At 60.2% G+C, this 22,731-nt stretch overlaps 1 protein-coding gene across 1 annotated transcript; it reads left to right on the top strand.

The window, feature by feature from the left end:
* Positions 1–884: 884 nt before the first annotated feature.
* ARL8A (ARF like GTPase 8A) lies at positions 885–19,946 on the top strand. Its single transcript, XM_084275984.1, has 7 exons — positions 885–1,208; positions 12,417–12,497; positions 14,344–14,417; positions 15,828–15,921; positions 17,094–17,161; positions 18,516–18,586; positions 18,698–19,946. The coding sequence occupies exons 1-7, from the start codon at positions 1,086–1,088 to the stop codon at positions 18,745–18,747; spliced, it is 561 nt and encodes a 186-aa protein (XP_084132110.1). The 5' UTR covers positions 885–1,085; the 3' UTR covers positions 18,748–19,946.
* The last annotated feature ends 2,785 nt before the right edge of the window (positions 19,947–22,731 follow it).

Genomic DNA, 22,731 nt, shown 5'->3' with positions numbered 1-22,731 from the left:
AGGGTGCAGGGGATCAGGGTGCGGGGTGCAGGGTGCACAGGGTGCGGGGTGTAGGGAACAGGGTGCGGGGCGCAGGGGAACGGGGTGCACAGTGGTGCAGGGGAACAGGGGTGCGGGGGGCAGGGGAACAGGGTGCGGGGCACAGGGGAACAGGGTGTGGGGAACAGGGTGCAGGGTGCAGGGTGCACAGGGGTGCGGGGCGCAGGGGTGCGGGGTGCACAGTGGTGCAGGGGAACCGGGTGCGGGGTGCAGGGGATCAGGGGTGCGGGGCGCAGGGGAAGAGGGTGCGGGGTGCAGGGGAACAGGGTGCGGGGTGCACAGGGCGCAGGGTGCGGGGCGCAGGGGATCAGGGGTGCAGGGGAACAGGGTGCGGGGCGCAGGGGCACAGGGTGCGGGGTGCAGGGGAACAGGGTGCGGGGTGCAGGGGTGCGGGGGTGCGGGGGCACAGGGTGCGGGATGCAGGGGCACAGGGTGCAGGATGCAGGGGCACAGGGGTGCGGGGCGCAGGGGAACAGGGGTGCGGGGTGCAGGGGAACAGGGGTGCGGGGTGCAGGGGAACAGGGTGCGGGACACAGGGGATCAGGGGTGCAGGGCAGAGCGGAACAGGGTGCGGGGCGCAGGGGCACAGGGGTGCGGGGCGCAGGGGTGCGGGGCTGCAGAAGGGCTGGCTGCCGGCAGTGCAGGCTGCGGGGTCCCGGGGTTCCCGGGGTTCGCGGGGGTCCCGGGGGTCCCGGGCTTGCGGGTCCCCCCGGCCGTACCCCGCCTGCGGCGGCGGGTCCTCCATCCTGCAGGGGGCGGTAGCGGCGCCGGCGGCTGGCGGCGCGCGGGGGCCCCACCCGGCGCGCGCGGGGCTCGGGGCGGCGCGCGGCGGTGCGGCAGGAGGGGTGCGCGGCGCGCGGACAATACCGGGGCGGCGGCACCTCGGCCCGGCTCGGCCACCTTCGGCTCCGCCCGGACACGTTCGGCTCCGTTCGGCTCCGTTCGGCTCAGCCCGGCTGGCCCCGGCCCCGCCCCGGCTCGGCCCGGCCAGGCTCGGCCCCGCTCGGCTCAGCTCGGCCCCGCTCGGCTCGGCCCGGCCCGGCACCATGCTGGCGCTCTTCAACAAGCTGCTGGACTGGTTCCGGGCGCTGTTCTGGAAGGAGGAGATGGAGCTGACCCTGGTGGGGCTGCAGTACTCGGGCAAGACCACCTTCGTCAACGTGATCGCGGTGAGCGCCGCCTGCCCTGCCCTGCCCTGCCCTTCCCCCACCCCTCCGGCAGCGGGTCCCGCGGGGGAGGGATGGAAGGGGGGGGGGGGTGGGGGGGATGCTCGGCCGTGCTCCCAGCCCCCGGCCTGCACCCTGCACCCGATTGCCCCCCGCGTCCTCGCTCCCAAGTCTTGGACCATCCCCCCCCCCCCCCAAGTCTTGGACCATCCCCCCCCTCCCAAGTCTTGGGCCATCCCCCCCCAAGTCTTGGGCCATCCCCCCCCCAAGTCTTGGACCATCCCCCCCCCTCAAGTCTTGGACCATCCCCCCCCCTCAAGTCTTGGACCATCCCCCCCCCCCAAGTCTTGGACCATCCCCCCCCACCAAGTCTTGGACCATCCGCCCCCCCAAGTCTTGGGCCATCCCCCCCCCCCCCCAAGTCTTGGACCATCCCCCCCCCCCAGCCTCCATCCCCCCCCCCCCATCATCCCCATCGCATCCATCTTGCACCAGCCCCGCGGCTCCCCCGTCCTGCCCGCCCCGGGTTGCTCCCCAGAGCTGCCCCAGCCCGCGAACGCATTCGGGGGGGGGGGGTTGCAGGGTGCGGGCTGGGGGGGTGCGGAGCGCAGGGCGGGCAGCACACGGCCCGAACCCAGGCAAAAACCCCGGCGGCTGCTCCCCGCACCCCCCCCCCATCACCCTCCACCGCGGGGGCTGGGGCGCCGCAGCCGGGACAGAGCCCGGGCAGGATCCCGGCACCTGCCCGCCCTTCCCCGGCCGGGGCTGTGCGGCTGGGGAGCTGCTGGATCCAGGGCAGGGGCCGGCCCTCCCTGCGCGGCTGCTGCCAGCCGGGCTGGCCGGTGCCTGTGGCCGGGGATGCCCCTGCCCCTCGTCCCCTCGGCACCAGGCGCTTTGTCATCGCCGGGCCCAGCCGAGGGACGCGCCGGTGGGGCCTTGGGACAGGCCCTGGGACCGGGCCGGGAGCTTATTTATCTCCCAACCCTTCTCCCTTCCTCCTCCAGCAGCAGCGTCTGGTGGCTGCTGGGTGCTCTGTACCCCAAACAAGGCAGCAGCACCCACCCTGGGGACCCCCGGACCCCAACCCCTCCCTGGCTGCAGTGCCCAGGCCTGGCTGTGGAGCCTGAGCTGGGAGCCCCCCGGCCTCAAGCCTGGGCTGTGGTTTGTGTCACCCACAGGGATGAGCAGCAGGGTCTTTCCTCTTTCTTTTTTGGGCAGTTTCACCCTCTCCAGATGCGGTGCTGAGAGGCAGGACCTGCGGGCGGGTGGACCCCACAGGGGCAGGTTTGGGTCGTCGCTCCCAGAGAGGCAGATGTGGGTCCTGTGCCTGTCCCAGTTCCCCCCATAGCCATCCTACTGGGGGCTCGTTGCTTCCTCTGGTGCCTCGGCTCCCAAGCCAGGCGAGTGGTTTCTGCTGGCTCTGGGCACTGGAAGCTGCAAAGGGGATTGTGCAGCTGATTTGGAGGCTTCCTTATGCTGCAGCCCTGCTCCCTGGGAGGGTGTCCCTTGGTGCCTCATGCCATGGCCCTGGGCTGCTGGCTCTGCAGAGATCTGAGGAATCCAGGGGTAAGAACGTGAAAGCACTTGCAGCCCGTTATCTGGGGAAACTGAGGCACGGTGGCAAGGTGCCAGGTCTAAACCCCACCTCCCAGTGCACAAAACTGCCCTGTGACTGCAGATGAGGTGCCCTTTGCACCCACACAGTCCCCTCACACCACGGGGTGTCCCGTGGGGCTGGACACCCTGAGTCTTGGGAGCTGGGGGTCCCTGCTGGGGGCACGTTGCTTCCTCTGGTGCCTCGGCTCCCAAGCCAGGCGAGTGGTTTCTGCTGGCTCTGGGCACTGGAAGCTGCTTGGGCTGGCAAAGGGGATTGTGCAGCTGGTTTGGAGGTTTCCTTGTGCTGCAGCCCTGCTCCCTGGGAGGGTGTCCCTTGGTGCCTCGTGCTGCAGGGACCACAAGGTCCCTTCTGAAGTGCCTGGGGGCAGAGGGAGGACACCCTAAAATGCTCATCACCTTGGAGAGGGACAGGGAGCTTTGTGCCAGTGCCCGTGAGCACTGCTCCTCTTTTGGGGTGACTTTTGCATGTTCAACAGGCTGCCCAGAGAGGGGGTGGGTGCCCCATCCCTGGGGGTGTTCAAGGCCAGGTTGGCTGGGGCCCTGGGCAACCTTGTGTAGCTCCAGGCCTGGAGGTTGGTGTCCCTGCCTGTGGCAGGGGGTTGGAGCTCTGTGACCCTTGGGGTCCCTCCCAACCCATCCCAGGCTGGGATTCTATGATTCTGATGGTCCTTGTTTTGCAGTTGTGTGTTGGGGTGGGATGTGGTGGTGCTATAGCTGGGCTGGCCCTGCTCTGCCCCTGCTGCACACCTGCTAATAGCATCACAGGCTGCATGGAAAATGGAAGGTAGTTCAGCACCTTTTTAAATAACTGGATAAGCATTAAGGAGAGATGGAGCTTTATCCCAAACCTGCTGGGCTGTTCCACCTGCACTGGGCAGGAATTCACCAGGGATGGTCCTCACCCTCTTCCAACAGCTCCTTAGCCAGCCCTGCTCCCCTTTCCCTGTGCACCTCCTCCTCTCCCAGCCCTGTCTGCAGCAGCCCAGGCTCAGCATGGCCTTCAGTGGCTTTCCTGCTCCTGCAGTTTGCCCTTGTGAGAGACCCCACCTGTGATACCCACACACCAGGACTCCTCCTGCTTTGCTGGTGTAGGGAAAAGTGATGCCCAGGGATCACAGCAGCTCTGTGCACAGGCTGAAGGTGGCTTCAGGAGGTGTGTGCTGGGGTGTTCAACACCATTGCAGGGCAGTCAAGCTCAGGGTGCTGAGCTGCAGTTCTGCCTCTTGTCTGTGGAGTCATTTGGAAAGTTTGGGGGTTTTGTATCAGATGCCCATGAAAAAAAAAAATAAAGAGGCCCTGACCTTTGCAGAAATGTCCTGTGGAGAAGAACTTGTTGGGGACAGCTGAACACCAGCGTGACACACAGAAAATCCCAGCTCAACAGGAACTGCACGAGCAGCCTGGGAGCTCTCTGGCTTTTGGGGTGGTGTAATGGGAGCACTGGAAAGGAAAACAGCTTTGGAGTGGGGCTTTGGGAGGCAGAGGGGAGAACCTGAGCTGATTTGGGGATTGTTGGAGGGATGTCCCAGGATCCTTCATGGGTGCTGGGGATGCTCCCTGGAGTGCAGCACCTGCCATGGTGCTGTGGCTGGAGCCACCCTGGGAGGTTTGGTGCCATCCTTCTCTTCCAGGAGTTTTAGCAGCACCTAAAAAAAATGTCATCTATATGCCTGGAAGATTGGGTGGTTTCCTACAGCAGCCCAGAGCAGATTCCAGGTGAGTCCAGGGTCATCTGCCCAGGGGTTTTAATTTGGCAGGGCTCAGTTTTTCTTTCCCTGGCTGGCAGGAGCTGGAGCTCAAAGTCCTGTGTGCAGAGAGGGGTGAAAGGCTGTGAACTACACCTGACAAATGGAATTGTGGCCAAAACCCAACCTGGAGTCAAGACCTTGATGTCTTGACTGTGTTTGTTGCTGTCCAGCTCACAGGGAGGGTTCACAGGGGCATGTCAGGAGAGGGACCAAGCCTGGTGGGATACCCTGTACCATGCTCACACTGCCTTAAACCCTCCCCACCCCAATTGTGGTGTGTCTCTGGGCCATTCCAGTGTGCTTCCAGCTCACTGGAGTGTCCTGAGCAGGGCACAGCTGAGAAGAGGGACTGTCCCATCCCAGGGCTGGGGCACAGTGGCATCACCCTGCACCCAAGTGATCAGGTTTTAGGACTGCAGGGCCCCCAGCCAGGTTCTCCTGGGCACAGGCCTGTGCTGGGGCTGAGCTGGGTGCAGGAGTATCTGCCTGGCCAGGTGTGTCCCATGGTGTGGGTGCCATCCTCTGGGTGACAGCACCTGAGAAACCCAAGCAGGGTCATTGTGTGTGTGTGTGTGTGTGTCCCCTTCAGCATAACCCCAGGTCCGGATGTAGCCAAGAGCTGCTGGTCTGTGATTCTCATTAAGGAACGTTGTAATTATGACTTCTTTTCCTAATTAAAGAGCACAAAGTTAAAAGGCAGCCCCAGGAAGATGTAAACATCAGCAAGACTCTGAAGTTCAAGGGTGGCCTTGGGTGGAGATCTCTGGTCTTTCAAACCAGGCAGCCCTTGGAGGTTGATCCAGCTTTGAAGGACCAAGGGCTGCCAGGCTGTGGGGAGCACAGGGAGGGGTTTAGACTTCTGCCTGGCCCTTGTAGCACATGCAGGTCTCTTCCCTGGTGGAGAGGTCCCATATGGGGGTGTCAGCACTGCAGCAATCAGCCTCCACCCCTGCAGTGAAGAGCAGAGCAGCTGGAGAAGAGAGGAGTGGGGCTCTGTGTTCTGCTGGGCTCTGCAGAGGGCTGGGGGAGAACCCAGGGGCACTGGGCACAGTAAGGCCAGGTCTGAGCTCAAAGCTTGGCACCTTTGCCCATGGATCTGGTGGTGGGACCTTGCTGACTTTCAAGGATGAACAGCCACAAGCATCAGAAGCCAAGGGCTGTGTGGGGTCAGGGCCAGGGACAGATGGCCAAGCAGCAAACTCCTCTATTCCCTCTTACTTCCTCTGGCCTGGTAGCCAGAGTCCCCAGCTTTCTCCTGCTTCCACAGCCTGCCCCACTGCTCAGTTCTCCCTCTTGTTCTGCTTTTTCTTCAATGGAAAGACCAAACATGGTCCTGATTTCCTCTAAGAGCAGGGAATGGATCAGCACTGCTCCAGCTCCAGGCTTCCCCACTCCTGCTTTCATCTTTGCTTGCTGCTGCTACACAGATCTTCTCCTCTAGCTAATTGTACTTCTCAGGAGCAGCAGTTCCAGCTGGTGGAAGAGTTGGTTTCTATGGGCACTGCTCAAATATTTACTCCAGTCTCATCTTTACAGCCTTAGAGGAAAGAAGGGCTTCACTTGCTGGTGGCCATGCAGCTCTGACACCTTCCCCCTTCCCACCCCATCTCAGTTGACCCTCAGAGCCCACACTTACACTGGCACTTGTCCTGGACCCCATGGTCCCTCCATCAGCCACCTTCTCCCATGGTCTCATCCCTGGAGACCCCCTTCTCCCATGGTTTCACCCCTGGAGACCCCCACCCCCTGGCTCTGTGACCACCCCACCTGCTCAGTGGGGGCTGCACACCCATCCACCCACCCTCACTCCAGTTGCACCAGCAACAAGTGTGGCCTCTGAACCTTGGTCTGGAGACCAGTGCTGGTGCTCAGAGCCCCAGCCACACACATGCACATGCAAGACAGAGCCTCCTACCCAGGGAGATGGTTGGAAATGCAGTTTGGTAAGAAGACAGGACAGACTCTGCTGGTTAAGCACAAGGCAAGGCCAGACAAACAGCCTGTTGTCCTTTTTTATCTCCTTATTCCTCTGTTCTCCCATGTTTGCTGCCATGGGCATCCCAGAAGCAGCCTTGTGCAATGCCAAGGTGCTTTTTCCATGCCATACTTGGGGTTCCTCACCTGCTATTGTGTCCCATGTGTGGGGCAACCTGCCCTGGGAGCAGCTGGTTCTGTTGGGTTTATCCACCTGCTCCTGCCTCTCCACGTTCCTTTGTGTGCAGATCAGCTTCATATCCCATAACTTCATCATTACCTCTGCCAGGCTTGTCTAGGACATCCCCTGCAGCTTGGCTTCCCCTTGGTTAAACCCAGCTGAGGAAGGAGAGCACAGGGCTTTGTCTTCCTGAGGTGCCACCTGGCCAGGCTGCTGACCCCATTGTCCCTCCTGTGAGGTGCACGTGGTTTGGGATGCTGTGCCTGGGGAGGAGGGGCTGGGAAGGGAGAAGGTTCAGCTGGGAGCAAGGATGATGTCTGGAGTTCTCTTAGAAGCCAGAGCTTGGAGAGGGCACAGCCTGAGTGTTGTAATTCAGGAGAAGACCAAAGGGAGAGTGAGCAGCATCAGGAACAGGGCTCAGGCCAAGCTGCTCCAGCACTGAGACTGTGTGAGCTGGGTTGGGATGTTGGGAGGAGACAGATGGGTGCTGGATGGGCAGAGCAGGGATGTGGAGACATGGTGGGCTGGATATGGTTTAACCACTCTGTCTTCAGGGTTCTGTTGCTGGGATTGTCCACTGGGCTGGGCAGCCAGAACCAAGGGTGCAGGTACCATGTAGGCACCTCACATGGGAGCTTTGTACTGGGAGGTGTGCACTGGATAGCAGGGAGACCCCTTCTGTTTCCTTCCAGAGGATGATGCCAAGGGCAGAGCTGCTCAGCTGTGACCTCCACCTTGTCCCAGAGGATCTAGAAGCTTCCCAAGGCACTACAGGGTTGGCTTGGGATGTGGGCTGGCTCTGCTCCAGTCCTGTCCTGCAGTGGGGGGACCTTCTTGGTGCCTTGCTTGGATCCAAAGGCTTTTGCTTTTATCCAGAGTCTTTGTCACAGGCCCTGCTGATGGTGAGACCTGCACACATCTGGCAGCCCAAAGCCTGGGCTACCAGCACGTGGTCACTAGAGCCACCAGCACTCCCTGTGGCCACCACCTCCATCCCTTGGTCCTGATGCTGCCTCGTTAGAGACACATCTTGCTGCTAATGACTGCTAATTGTAGGCAATTCTGGGGTGTCTCTAGCCAGAGGTGGGAGCAAACATTGCTGCAGCTCTTGTCCAGAGATGCTTGATCCATCTGAAGAGTCCAGAGTTGTGCTGAGGAGCTGCTGGGAGCATTCCCTGTGTGTCTGTGCCTCAGAGAGGCTGTTGGGTCAGCACAACCTCAGCACCAGCACCCTGGGTGTTTCAAGCTGTGCTGCAGTGCTGAAGAAGCAAAAGCAGCTCAAGGCTTTTCCCCTTCACCTGAGCATCCTTGTTCTCCTGAAAGACACTCAGCTTCAGTGGTACCAGGCTCCTGAAACACCCCAAACCCCAAAGCAGACCCCATCAGCTGCATTGCAGGGAGCAGGATGAGTCTGCTGGAGAGCATCATCCTGCCTGGCTCCTGTGGGCTGGCCAGCAGGGTAGGGCCAGTGTCACCTGGTGATGACACTGCTGTAGGACCTGGCTGCTTGTCCTTGGGCCCTGGTTTTGCTCTCAAGATACAGAATGTCCTGGAGACAGGGCTGGTGGGATCAGGGGATGGAGGGGTGGGGGGTACCACAGCCTGTTCCAGCTGTGGTGGCATCACCTGGCTGGAGTCTGGCCAGGAGGGACCATGGGCTTTCTGCTGTGCTGAAGGACCCCAGGGTTGAATGTCTGAGCTGAGGGGAGCTGCAGAGCCAAACCATGGGCCCCTCTGGGATGGAGGGTGCTGTGCCTGTCCCACAGCACTGTGCTTGCCCAGCTCAGGGTGCTGTGCTGCCCGTGGCACTGCAGTCTGGCCAACATGGGTCCCTTCAGCACAGCTCCTCTGTGTGGAGATTTTTGAAGCCAAGCTGTGGATTTGGGGCAAAAGTTGGGCTTTTCTTGGCCATGTGTGGCTCTTCTTTCTTGCTGCCACCCCTGGGGAAGCTCCATCACACCCAGCTCTGGGTGCCAGCCCCTGTTCCCATGGTCTCTGGGTTCTCTGTGCTGTGCTTGGGGACATCCCTGTCCCCAGGGGAGCACAGAGCTTCATGAACTGCAGTGCTCAGAGCCCCCAAAAGCTGTAGGACTCACTCTTGAAGGGAAACATCAGGAAGTCTTGGCTTGAACTTCACTTCTTCCCATCCCCATGGGGTGCTCAGGGTCAGATGCCCATCTCTGGGGCTGTGGGGCTTGGCTTGGTGACCAGATGTGCTATGGAGGGGGGGGCTCCAGCCTCACTGGTTTAGCTCTGAGCTCTTGGAAAAGTGGTGGCTTTGCAAGTGAAGCTCCCAACTGCCAGGTGTCCCCACCCTGTGCTGTGCACAAAGCCAGTCTGGGGAGGTTACAGGTGGGATATTAACCCCCCCCATACCTGCATTTCTCCCTGGGCTGGAGCTTGGGCAGGGTTTGGGCAGCACTTGCTGTGCCAAGCAGCAGGAGGTGCCTGCCAGGCTGTGAGGCTGGGTGGGTTTGGGGGTGCTGAGGTGCTGAGGTGCTCCTGCCTCCTGGAGGAACACATGCTGGTGGACTCATCCTTCAAATGACTGGGAGCTGGGCCAATCTCCAGTCCCCACCAGCAGCTCATAGGGGTAAGGATGCTGCAGCCATTTCTTGGGTGGCATAGGGGTGTCACCACCTTCCTGAGAGGGTGACAGCCACCTGGCCACAGTGAGGAGCTGGGCACAGCCCCCTTGGCTCAGCACGTTGCTCACAGAGCTGGTGGGTGCAGTGTGGAAGGCTGAGGTGGTCTCCTGGTGTGCCAAGTGCTGGGTGAGCCAGGGACAGTGGCTCCAGGGGCAGGTGACATCATGTCCATGTGTAAGAGGCAGAGGCTCAGCTCAGCCCCACAAAGGGGGGCTGTTGGCTGCCTTTCCCAGTAACCAGCTCAGTAGGAGGAAGAATTTCACCCTAGGGGTGCCCAAGCCCTGAGACTGGCTGCCTGGAGAGGTTGGGGGGGGGTCTCCTTCTCTGGAGAGATCCCAAACTCACCTGGATGTGCAGCCTGCTCGAGGTGACCCTGCTGTGGCACTGCTTGGTGATCTCCAGAGGACCCCCAACCCCCACTGCCCTGTAAATCTAGTCACAGAATCCCAGAATCCCAGACTGGTCTGGATTGGAAGGGACCCCAAGGATCACAGAGCTCCAACCCCCTGCCACAGGCAGGGACACCAACCTCCAGGCCTGGAGCTACACAAGGTTGCCCAGGGCCCCATCCAACCTGGCCTTGAACACCCCCAGGGATGGGGCACCCACCCCCTCTCTGGGCAGCCTGTTCCAGCCCCTCACCACTCTCTCTGTGGGTCTGTGATGTTTATGCCTCCTGGGGGAATCCCATTCCACACCCAAACCCCACAGCCAAGGTTTTGGGGGGAAGGTGTGTCCAGTGCAGCTTGGGCATGGCTGCAGCCAGGCTGGGCTCGTGGAGCTGTGGGTGGCTGGACCCTGCAGGTAGTTGATGATGTGCTGGAGGCATCAGCATCTGGAACAGTTGGAGAGGTCCCAGGGGACGTTGTGTTTGCACCATTCAGGGTTTGTTCCAGGACCCAAGTGCCTTGCAGCAGATTGAAGGTGCCAGGACCCCAGGGAGTCTGTGCAAGCCACTGTGGGCCATAACATCACATTCCCAGCCCAGCATGAGCAGTTGTGTGTTTGCCCCTTGGCCATGGGCAGCTGGAGGCAGGAGCCACAGTGAGGGAAGAATTTGGGGAGGGGAGCAAGGCTGGGCTTTGCTTGTGGCAATGTGCTTCCTCCCATCTCTCATGGGAGAAGGTGGAGGTGACTCCTGGCTCCTGCAGCCCATCCCTTCCTGGAGGAAGAAGAGCTGTTATCACATGTGAGCCATGTCTTGGATGGTTTCCACACAGCCAGCAGCCCTGGTGTGGTCTGAGATCCCCCATGGAGGTGCCTGCAGAGCTCTTCACCAATTGCTCTCCACATCCTGCCATCAGAACTCCTGAAAGCCTGGCCCATAAAGTCAAGCTGCATGTTGAACCTCAGCCTGCAGGAGATACTCCCTGGTACCAAAGCCTTCCAAGATCATCTAGTCCAAATGTTCCCCTATCACCTGTATTCCTTCCTAAACCTTGTCCCTCAGTCCCTACCCAACCTCTCTTGCACACCCCAAGGGACAATGACTCCACCACCTCCCTGGGCAGCCCCTTCTGATGCCCAACTGCTCTTTTGGAGAGGAAATTCCTCCTCATTTCTAACCTGAACCTCCCCTGGTACAACTGGCAGCCATCCCCTCTGGTCCTATCCCCACCCCAGCTCCCTTTCTGCCCTTCCCTGCCAGTCCCCAGCGTGGTTTCTGGGTGCACTGTGGCCTGGAGCTCCCTTGGCTGCTGGGCTGTGCTGAGGGACCCAGAAGGGAAATGAAAAAGGGAAGTGGTGTGCTCAGCAGAACTGGTGGAAGAGGTCAGGAAAGCCCTGGGGGACGAGCTGATGTGGTGGGGCTGGAGGGGCTGTTGGCTCAGCCAGGCACAACCTTCTGCTGCTCAGGAAATGGCCTGAGTCTCCTTCCCCTTCTGAGGTCTGTGTCAGCTGAAAGAAAACCCAGGAAAGCCTCTGGGAAACCAAGATTTGAAGCCAGGGAAGAGCTGCTGGGCTGAATTCAGCTGAGGTGGGTGATTTGCAAAAGCCCTGGGAGCATCTTCTTAGCCTGGTTATTGAGCCCTCTTCATGCCTCCCTCAGGGATGTGTGTCAGGCACAGAGGAGAAACTGGGTTTGCTCCTGGTCATGCAATGTGGAAGCTGCAAGAGGGAGAGGCTGAAGGAGGGAGAGGGTGAAGGGCTTGGCCAGCTTCACCCTCTGGCCCCCAGGGATGCTGCAGGCCACGTGGAGCTTCCCTCTGACAGTTCCCTCTGGGATTTAGGCAGCAAACTGGAAGGTGAGGTCTTAACAGACCAGCACCATCCTGACCCTCCACAAAAGCTGGTGAGCTGGCTGGCATCTTCCTGTGGTGGCAGAGGGAAGCTCACCCCTCAAACCAGGCTAACCTGGTTTGGCAGCAGCACTGGGATGCTGAAGATCCACAGGGATTCCTGACCCAGCTCCACTGCTGGAGGCCAGGCAGTGCCAGCTGCTGGGGCTGGGGACAGGGGACCTTTTACATCCCTCCCAGTCTCTCAGCACAAGATCCTGTCTTTCACAGCCACAGGCTGGGTGTGGGGGGCAGAGGCTCCTCTCAGGCAGAGCTGCAGGAAAGGAGAAGTCAGTCTGGTTTGGGCTGGGCTGTAGATGATTCAAAGCAGGAAACAGGCTGGAGCCCAGGACTTGTGACCTGGGCAGGGAAGCCCAGCCAGCTGCCCACACTCAGGTTCCTCACCAGGCTGCCAGGGGGTTGTGTGGGACAGGTTTAGGTCCCACAGAGCTGCCCTGAGGTCACTGCAGCAAGTGAAGGTCTCTGCCTCCTGCAAAGGGCTTGGGAATCCAGGAAGGGGCTGGGGGAGCCTCCATCCACCACCCTACTGTGATGACAGCATGTCTGGGGCTGAGTGGCAGCTTGTAGGGGGGCTGGGGGCTTCACTGGGGCACACAGGGCTCCCTGTGTTCCCTCCTGCAGATATTTAATCTCCTTGGCTCTGTTTTCACTCCTGGTGTGGACCAGGAGCAGGGTGTGGGGTTCTTTCTGGGCAGGCTGGTAGGGTTTCAGTGCTTCCTAACTCTGTTCCACCTTGTTCCTTGCAGTCAGGACAGTTCAATGAAGACATGATCCCAACAGTGGGCTTCAACATGAGGAAAATCACCAAGGGGAACGTTACCATAAAGGTGAGGAGCAGCTGTCACCACTGGCCTGGGGCTCTTGGGATGAGAGGGTGAAGAGAGACTGGTGAGACTTCTACTGGAGGCTGAAAGATCCCAGTAGGTTTGAGTTGGAAGGAACCTCAGAGATCATCTAGTTCCAGCCCCCCTGCCATGGGCAGGGACACCCTCCACTAGCCCAGGTTGTCCAAAGCCCCATCCAACCTGGCCCTTCTAGGGATGGGGCTTCCACAGCCTCTCTGGGCACCCTGTTGCTGGGCCTCCCCACCCTCAGAGGAAAGAACTTCCTCCTAATACCTCATCTAAACCTGCCCTCCTTCAGCTTAAACCCACCCCCTTTGCCCTATCACTAGAAGATCTGCCCTGTCTTGTACCTCCAGAGGATGTAGGAGATCCAAACCTCCAGTCCAGGCTGCAAAGCTGGAGGTTTTCTTATCCCTCTGGCTTGCTGGCAGGACTCATGGATGTGGATAAGTTGCTGGTGGTGGGAACAAGGGGAAAAAAGGTGATGTCTTGGGGTGCTGGTCTGTGCCTTGAGAGCAAAGGGAGAGGCTTCTACCCCTTCTGGGTCTCTCAAGGGTTAGACAGGCTTGCAAAGCTGATTTGGGATCTCTGCCTGCTGCAGAAATGTTTTGGAGGGTGTGCTGAGTCAGTGAAAGGCCAGAGGGGTGGTGGGTTTGGGTATGAGTTCCCAGCTTGGGCCTGGGGTCCCTCTGTGCCAGCAGAGCCACGCTGGGAGAGGTGTTCACCACCCCCCAGCTGTCCCTCCTGAGGTGTCTCCTCTCCTCACCACGTCTGGAGCCTCCTTGTTAGGTCTGAGGGTGGGGGCTTGGTGCTTGCCAGGGGCTGTGGCTGCACAGGGAAGGGTCCTGAGCAGCATGGGGGGTAAGGGGCAGGATGGGGGGGTAATGAGCAGGATGGGGGGTAAGGGGCAGGATGGGGGGGTAATGAGCAGGATGGGGGGGTAAGGGGAAGGATGATGGGGTAAGGGGCAGGATGGAGGGATAAGGGGCAGGATGGGGGTGTAAGGGACAGGATGGGGGGGTAATGAGCAGGATGGGGAGGTAAGGGTCAGGATGGGGGGTAATGATCATGATGATGGGGTAAGGGGCAGGATGGGGGGGTAAGGGGCAGGATGGGGGGTAATGAGCAGGATGGGGAGGTAAGGGTCAGGATGGGGGAGTAATGAGCAGGATGGGGGGTAATGGGCAGGGCAGTGGGGTAGTGGGCAGGACAGTGGGGTAATGGGCAGAACAGTGGGGTAATGGGCAGGACGGGGGGCTAATGGGCAGGACAGTGGGGTAATGAGCAGGATGGGGGGTAAGGGGCAGGATGAGGGGATAGTGGGCAGGATTGGGGGGTAATGAACAGGATGGCAGGATGGGGTAATGAGCAGGATGGGCGGGTAAGGAGCAGGATGGGGGGTAAGGGGCAGGGTCATGGGGATACAGGCAGGATGGGGGGGTAAGGGGCAGGATGGGGGGTAAGGGGCAGGATGGGGGGATAATGAGCAGGACAGTGGGGTAATGGGCAGGACAGTGGGGTAATGGGCAGGACGGTGGGGTAATGGGCAGGATGGGGGGTAAGGGGCAGGGCAGTGGGGTAATGGGCAGGATGGGGGGGTTAATGAGCAGGACAGTGGGGTAATGAGCAGGACAGTGGGGTAATGGGCAGGATGGGGGGGTAATGGGCAGGGCAGTGGGGTAATGAGCAGGACAGTGGGGTAATGGGCAGGACAGTGGGGCAATGAGCAGGACAGTGGGGTAATGGGCAGGACAGTGGGGTAATGGGCAGGATGGGGGGTAATGGGCAGGGCAGGACAGTGGGGTAATGCCCTCTCTCCCTCTCACAGCTGTGGGACATCGGTGGGCAGCCGCGGTTTCGCAGCATGTGGGAGCGGTACTGCCGCGGCGTGAGCGCCATCGTGTGAGTACCCCTGCGACCCCCAGCGCCCACCTCCCGATGCCAGAGCTGCTGCCAGGCTCTCCCTGGCTCCCTGCACTGCTCCTCCATCACAGGGGCTGTGCAGAGGCCATGGGTTTGGCTCAGGAAGCCTCTGAGTGTCCCCACACATCACCTCCTGCGTTGCCCCAGGGAGCTGGGGATGAGCCTGGTGAGATGCTCCTGGGAAACACACTGCCTGCTCCTAAGGGCAAGAGTTTACCCCAGAACACCACAGCAGTGTGGCTTAAACCCAAATAGAACATCAGATCTATATGATCTTCACCAGCTGACAGTGCCCTGAGACTTGGGAGAGCTGGGTTGCTGTGCTGCCCTTCCTGTCTTGTTTTGTAGGACAGCAGTGTCTGGTCCTGCCCTTGCTGATTGTCACCATGTCAGGAGAGATCCTGGACACTTTTCATTGCAGTGAGCTTTGCTGGAAATGCCAAGATCCCATTTTTTTTCACTGTTTACTGCCTCTTTCAATCATTTCCTAAAGCAGCCTGTCTGATTAAAAGGGAATGAAAGGACCTGTGACCATCCAAGTCATGCTCCAGTCTGCCTTCCTCTCCTCAAGCTGTCACCTCCCTTTTCTCTTGCCTTCAGCCCTCCTGCCCCATCCAGCATGCCAAAGGCTCATGGCAGTGCCTGGGTAGTGCTTTTCCCTGTCCCCTTCCATGCAGCCACCTGTGTCCAGCACTTCAGCACCCACAGGCTGTTTCCCTACTTCTAGAAAACCCACAAAGCCTGAAGAAGCTTCATAGTGTTTCTCACTTCTCTCCCACCTTCTTGATCTGTAAAATAAAGGCTGCTTTGAGCAGCTCCTCTCCCAGTTTTGGCTCCCCTTCCATCCTTCACAGGACAGGCCCATGAGACCTGAACCCTTCCCCAAATCCCCCCTAGCAGCTCTGAGCAGGCTTTTCTCACTGCTGGCTTGGTGTGCCCTTTGTTCTGTGGCCCTTTGTGTCCCTTTGCCCAAGATCACTCCTGCAAAGACAGGCAGGTTGTTCTCCCTGACATGAGTCAATGTCTTCTCCTCTTGCCCTGGATGCTGGGTGTCTCCATGAGGAGCTTTGCTTGAGATCTGAGGAGGAACGTTTGCTTGGCAGCTCCTTTGCCCAGGCTCCATGTCCCTGCTGTACCCCCCACACCCTCCATGGGGACAGGGACATGGAGATCCCTCATCCCCTGGGAGACAGGAGAGGCTCTCATGAGGCCCCACAGCCCTCTTTGGGAAGAGGGGTCCTGGGGGAAGGATCCTGTTCCCCATCCCTGCCATACGCTGGCCCCTGGGGCTGGTGGGGGGTGATGCAGCTGCTCTGTGTGAGCATAAACCTCAGCCCTGGGCTGGGCTGACCTCACTCTGTGTGCTCAGGGGTGTCCTTTTCCTTGCAGGTACATGGTGGATGCTGCTGACCAGGAGAAGATAGAGGCCTCCAAGAATGAGCTGCACAACCTGCTGGACAAGCCGCAGCTCCAGGGCATCCCGGTGAGCTGGTCTGGACAGGCTCCCTCCTGCTGCTCAGGTCCCCAGGCTGGTGGCTGCCAGGGGCTTGAATTTCCCAGAGCAGATTCAGGGAGGGGGCAAATCCCCTACTGTTGGGGGTTCCCTTCCCTGCTGCAGCCTGTAGGAGCTGGAGATGGGATGCTTTCTAGCTCAGGACTGGGCCAACCCACAGGAAAGAGCTTTAAAATAGACACTCCCCCCCCCCCCATGAATTGAGGAGGGGTCTTGCATGAATTTGTACTATATTTATAGTGGGACAGGAGGGTCTTGTCACCTAGGAGAGCAGCTGCTGGGCTGTGGTGTTTGCAGGAGGTGGGTTGTGGTGGCAGCACATGGTACACTGCACATGCCAGGATGGGGATGCTTATGGAGCATCCGAAATCATCATCCTTTGGCAATAGAGCTAATTGGGGGTGTTGCCACACATCCCTGGTGCTCACTGCCCCCTAAATTGAACTGTCAACACCACGTGCTGCTTTTGAAGCCCTTCTGAGTCCTCCTGGTTGAGAGCAACTCTCCCCATTTGAACTGGGGGGTGCTGTGTTCCTGGTGCTGCTGCAGAGGCCTCAGCTCACCCCGGGGTGTCCTTGTCAGATGACAGTCGTGTGACACGCTCCAGAGGGGTGACCAAGTCCTGCTGGGTGATTATTTCCCTTGTATAGTCTCAGGATGCCATTATGGGATGTGAGGAAGCCTTGAAGTAAAGAGATGAGTGCCTGGTGCATACAGCCCTGGTGCTTTTGGACTGGCTGCCTGCAGAGAGCAGGTTCTGCACAATACCCACATCTCCTTCCCAAAACCATGGGATTTAGCCATGTCACTGGGTTCTTTGCTCAAAGGCAGCTCAAGGGTCCCAGGAGAATGTCCTAGAGAGCAGGAGAGACGTTGGTGCCCCTCAGGGGAGGAGGTGCTGTGTGGGGCTAGTTTCTCACTGGGACTAGAGAGTCCAGGGAGATGCTGTGTGCAGGCTAATTAAAAGCATTAATTGAAGTGCTTTGCCTTCTGATTGCCCACTGAAGGAGTTTTCTTTGAGGGGGAAGTGTCCAGGGCTGTCACACATTTCAAGCAGGGTCTAATTCTGGGCAGCAGAAGCAGGTTTGTGCCTGGTCTGGTGGGCAGGAGCTTCAGGTGTCCCCTCTCCCCCACCCTTGCAGGTTCTAGTCCTGGGGAACAAGCGAGACCTGCCCGGTGCCTTGGATGAGAAGGAGCTCATTGAGAAGATGTAAGTGTGCTGGTGGCAGCTGCAGGGGGACTGTCACACAGGGTGACACCCCTCCATGGGCACCCCAGCCGGGGGGGGACATCAACCCCAGCGCCTGGGGTGGGTGGGGATGGGCACTGGTGGATCTGGGAGGAGCTGGGAGCTGCCGGTGCCAGCGCTGGGTCCCCTGTGCCACACGGTGGCGTTGGGGCCCCAGGGCTGGGCTCCTGCTCGGGTGCTGCTCCTCCTTCCCCTCCCTCCCCCTGCTCTGTCTGTGCTGCTCCCTGGCTGCTCCCTGCCAGGGCCAGATGAGTCACAGGATGGAAGGGGTTGGAAGGGACCCCCAGAGATGGAGTGTAACCCCCCTGCCAGAGCAGGGTCCCTAGGACAGGGCACACAGGTTGGTGTCCAGGTGGAGCTGGAATCTCTCCAGAGATGGAGACTCCACACCCCCTGGGCAGCCTGTCCCAGGGCTCCCTCACCCTCACTGGGGAAAAGTTCTTCCCCATCTTGGTGTGGAACTCCCTGTGCTCCAACTTGCAGCCATTGCCCCTTGTCCTGTCCCCACAGACGCTGAAAAGGGGCTGCCCATGGCCCCCTGTGTCCCACCCTTCAGCTATTGATCCCCATTGATCAGATCCCCTCTCAGTCTCTTCTCTCCAGGCTGAACAGCCCCAGCTCCCTCAGCCTTTCCTCACAGGGGAGATGCTCCAGGCCCTTCAGCATCTCTGTCCCTCCTCTGGACTCTCTCCAGGAGATCCCTGTCTGTTTGATCCCAGGGAGCCCAGAACTGGACACAACACTCCAGGTGGGGCCTGACCAGGGCAGAATTGTCTCACTCATGAGTGTGTGAGACAATCCACAGAGGTCTCCCTTATTTTGGCACCCTCTGTCTTGTGGGTGCAGGGCCTCCTCCCAGCCACAGCTGCCTCCTGCCCAGCTCCACCCATCCACTGAAGCTGGGGTACCAGGATGCTGCTCTGATTTGTTACCATCTCTGCTTTCCTCTGGCCACCCCTGAGAGACCTCACCTGTCCCACAGGCACCTGGGCTGCTCCCAAACCCTCCTGCCACAGTCTTGGCACAGGTTTTGGGAGGGATGCTGTGTGATGCCATGGCTGGGCTCTCTGCAAGGTCTGTTCCCCCCTGCCCCATTCCATCACACCTACACACCACACCTGCCCCCAGCCCTGATGCTGGTGGCATTACCCAACCCACACAGAGTTCCTTGGGGAGAGATTGTCCCTGCACTGTGTTCCTCATCTTAGACCTGGGGTCCAAAAAGACCCTTCAGCAGGCTGCCTGGAGGTGTCTCCTGCTGCTGCCACCGTGCAGCTCTGGGAGTCAGCAGCCAGAACTTGCTCATCTTCCACAGGAACCTCTCTGCCATCCAGGACCGAGAGATCTGTTGCTACTCCATCTCCTGCAAAGAAAAGGACAACATTGGTGAGTACTGGTGGCCCAGTGCAGGGCCCAGGCTGTTTGCCCAAACCCAGGAGAGGGGGGGTGACAGCTGGAGGGAGAAGCTCTAAGTGTATCCCCTTCTTCCCTCCACAGACATCACCCTACAGTGGCTTATCCAGCACTCAAAGTCCAGGAGAAGCTGAGATCCTGCAGAGCACGGCTCACATTGGGAAGATGCCATTGTACAAGCCCATCCCCCTTCTCTCTCCTGCTCTGTCCCTCCAGCTCCCTCTAGATGGGTATTTTTAGGGGACCCCAGACTCTGCTCGCATTGAGGTGGAGCCCTTGTTTTTATTGTAAAGAAGATGTCTGACTGCCCTCTCCTCTCTCTGTCTCTTCCCCCCCCACCACCTTTTGGCACTGTTCTGTTGTTGTCTGTGTATACAGTATATATATATATGTATATATATTTTAATTTTTTTAATTTAAGTGATAGAGCTGTTACTAAACTGGGCCCTGTGAGTGGTAGGAAGGCTGTGGGCTCCCCCCTGCCAAGGCCAGCGGTGGGAGGAGGATGAGGATGGTGGCAGAAGGCTGCCCCTTGGGGATGGGGCTGTGCCAGGCTGTGGGTGAGTCCCCTGCTGCTCCCTTTATCCCTTCCAGGAGGGGTCTGCCTGCAGCCCTGGGCAGGGAGCATCCTGGGTGTGTCAGCATGTATGTGTAACACCCCTTGTCCTTCCCCAGGCTGCAGACCCCAGGCAGGGTTTGGAGGGAGGTGATGCCACCACCCCCCAAAAGACTCCTCCCCCCTTCATGGGGGCTGGGATTAGTCATGAGCCACTGCAACCAGCCTCCCCCCCCATCACCACTGCCCTGAGCCCCCCAACTGCCCTGGGCTGCTCATCCCTCTGCCTCACATCTTCCTCCCCCTCTCCAGCCCCAACCTGGGCTGCTCATCCCTCTGCCTCACATCTTCCTCCCCCCTCCAATCCTGCCCTGGGCTGCTCATCCCCCTGCCTCACATCTTCCTCCCCCTCTCCAACCCTGCCCTGGGCTGCTCATCCCTCTGCCTCACATCTTCCTCCCCCCCTCCAACCCTGACCCCTGGGCCAAATCCTGCCCCTCTGCCCAGCCCTGCTGCTTCACAGCAGCATTCAGAGGGGCTGGTGCCAGCACAGAAGGGGCCAGTGATGCTCCTACCCCCCCTCCCTGCCCTGGAGATGCCTGTGTGGCTGCCTGGGCTGTGCTGGCTCCCCGTGTGCCCCCCCCAAGGACATTAGGCAGGGGTACCAGGGAGGAGGGGCAGGACACCAGGCAGGGGTGACCGTGCCAGGGGAGACACTGAGGTGGGTGTAGGGGGTGTGCCCAGCATGTGCCCTGCTCTGTGTGCCCTGGTTCTGTTGCTGACCCCCAGCAGAGGACACAGAGCAGCTGAGCACAGGGCTGGGGTGCTGATCTGCAGATGGGGAGGGGGTAAGAGGAAATCTGGGGGGGGGGGGGAGTCAGGAAGACTTTGCTTATCTGTGACATGTGACGAGTTGCTGGGTCTCTGCAGGTGCAGCCTGGGGGCCTGGCCAGCTCGATTGAGGCCAGTTGGGAGGGGGTGGGGGGTGGATTTAGTTGGGCTGGGGGTGGGGATGCACTGCATCAGCAGGGTGGGGGTGTAGCTGGGTCAGCTCAGTGGCACAAGGGGGAAGCAGCTGCCTGTCCCCAGCTCAGGGCTGGGGGACGGGGTGCTGGTGGCCATGGGGTGGGGGGGGACTGCAGGGTCCCTCTTGCTGCCCCTTCCTCTGCTCAGCACCAGGGAGGTGAGGCTGGGGCTTTCTCTTCTGTTCCTGTTTTTTGCAGAATTGCACAAAGAGAGGTTTTCTTTCTCCTTTCTTTAATTTAACGTCTTGTAAAGTGTTTGTCCCGTCCCCCCCCCCCCCACATCCCCATCCCTTTACCCCCCCCCCTTTTTTTTTTTAAGAGATATTTTGGCTCGGGTTTTACCTCTGTTGGGAAATGATTCTTGTAACTGTACAATTTTTTTGCCTCCTAATAATAAATTAACAATTTTGTGTTGGGGGGGGTGTGGTGGGTGCTGTCACCTTTGATTCCTCGACGCTCCCCCCCCCCCCACACCTCAGTGCTGGGCCCCCTGTCTTGGAGCACAGGGTGTGTGAGGGGTCCTGTCCCCCACCCCAGGTTATGCCAGACACCTGCATGGCCGTGCTCACCAAAGATGTGTCAGAGCAGCTCTGATAGCTCTGGATTCTGTTGGGTTTTGGCTGGGGGGCAAAGGTGAGACCAGAGACCTCCATTGGGAGGTGCTGTGGCTGCACAGGGAAGGGTCCTGAGCAGGATGGGGGGGTAACGGGCAGGATGGGGGGGTTAAGGGGCGGGATGGGGGGGTAAGGGGCAGGATGGGGGGTAAGGGACAGGATGGGGGATAACAGGCAGGATGGGGGGGTAAGGGGCAGGATGGGGGGTAACGGGCGGGATGGGGGGGTAACGGGCAGCATGGGGGGGTAACAGGATGGGGGTAAGGGGCAGGATGGGGGGTAACAGGCGGGATGGGGTAACAGGCAGCATGGGGGGTTACAGGATGGGGGTAAGGGGCAGGATGGGGGGTAACAGGTGGGATGGGGGGGTAACAGGATGGGGGGGTAAGGGGCAGGTTGGGGGGGGTAACAGGATGGGGGGGTAACTGGCAGGATGGGGGGTAACAGGATGGGGGGGGTAAGGGGCAGGTTGGGGGGGTAACAGGATGGGGGGGGTAAGGGGCAGGTTGGGGGGTAACAGGATGGGGGGGTAACAGGATGGGGGGTAAGGGGCAGGATGGGTAACAGGATGGGGGGTAACAGGCAGGATGGGGGGGTAAGGGGCAGGATGGGGGGTAACGGGCGGGATGGGGGGGTAACAGGCAGGACAGTGACCATCCTGAACCTTCCCCTGCCCCCACACCGTGTCCCCCAGGAGCTCTGCAGCGCCCTGTCCCGTGATGTGTTTGGAGCCCAGATGCTGCAGGGATGCTGCTCCCTCTCCTTGTCCCCTGCCCCTCCTGAACCGGGGGGTGGGTGCGTGTGGCCATTGCTGGTGAAGCCACCTCTGTCCCCCAGGGCTGGTCCCTGCCCCTCAGGGTCACCCTTTGTGCCTCGCTGGGGACCCAGCGCTGGGTTCTCACCCTGCAGTGCTGCTGCTGGTGCCCTCCCTGCCCCCCGTGTGTCCCTCTTCCCTTCCCCCCCCCCCTCCTTCCCTCCCCCCACCCCACGCAGCCGGGCGGCAGCAACAAGCCCGGCTTTGTCCGCCCTTGGCCCGGGCTCAGGACGGAGCGGCACGGAGAAAGCCCATGAGAGCAGCAGGGCTCCCCTCCTCCCACCCACCGCCTCTGACACCCCCCCAGAGCCCCCCAGAGCCCCCCAGCCCCGACCGCGCTGGCTGCTGGGCCGCAGAGAGGGGTGGGGGGGGGGGTGAGCGCACAGGGGCAGCGGGGCCTCAGCATCCCCCTCCCAGCCCCACACCCCCTCCTCCTGCTCCCAAACTTCGGGGATGGGGATGGAAGGAGAGAAGGGGAGGAGGAATGGGAAAAAAAACACCCGGTTTTGTGCTCTGGGAAGAAAACTGGGGCTTTTGTCTCCTTGGAAACCGGGCCGAGAAAGCAAAGGCCGGTGGCGGGTGCCGCACAAAGGCCTCAGTGAGCCCCTCGCATTCACCCGGCCTTAGCAACCGTCTCCCTCGCCCCGGCATTTCTCTGGCTGGGGTGGGCGCCAGCGGCAGCACAAGGAGCCCTTAACGAGCTGGGGCAGACGGGCCTGGCCCTGCCCGATCCCACTGCCTGAGATGCTGAGGCCTACCCCGCCCTTAGGTGTAGGAGCCCCGGGGCAGGGGGTGGATATAGGGCATAGAAACCCCTTAAAACCCTTAAACCAGCACTGGGACAGTTCTGTCCTCATGGTGGGCAGGTGAATGAAGGTCAGGAGCCCTGCACGGGGCTGTGTGGGTGATATCTGCTCCTCAAAGGGTGCTGGGGGGGGTGGGAATGTGGTCCCACAGGGCCCCCCTGCCCCAGCACTGCACAGCAGCACCTTGGCTCTCTGCAGGGTGTGGGTAGACAACCTTGCAGGCTGTGGGAGCACCTCAGCCTAGTGCTGGGCTGAGCTGGGCTTTACTGGGATCAGTTTGAGTCCTACAAACCACCCCGAGCC

The sequence above is a fragment of the Gallinula chloropus genome (genome assembly GCF_964237585.1).
Source record: "Gallinula chloropus genome assembly, chromosome: 27".
Taxonomy (NCBI): domain Eukaryota; kingdom Metazoa; phylum Chordata; class Aves; order Gruiformes; family Rallidae; genus Gallinula; species Gallinula chloropus.
This window is presented reverse-complemented; position numbering and strand designations above follow the sequence as displayed.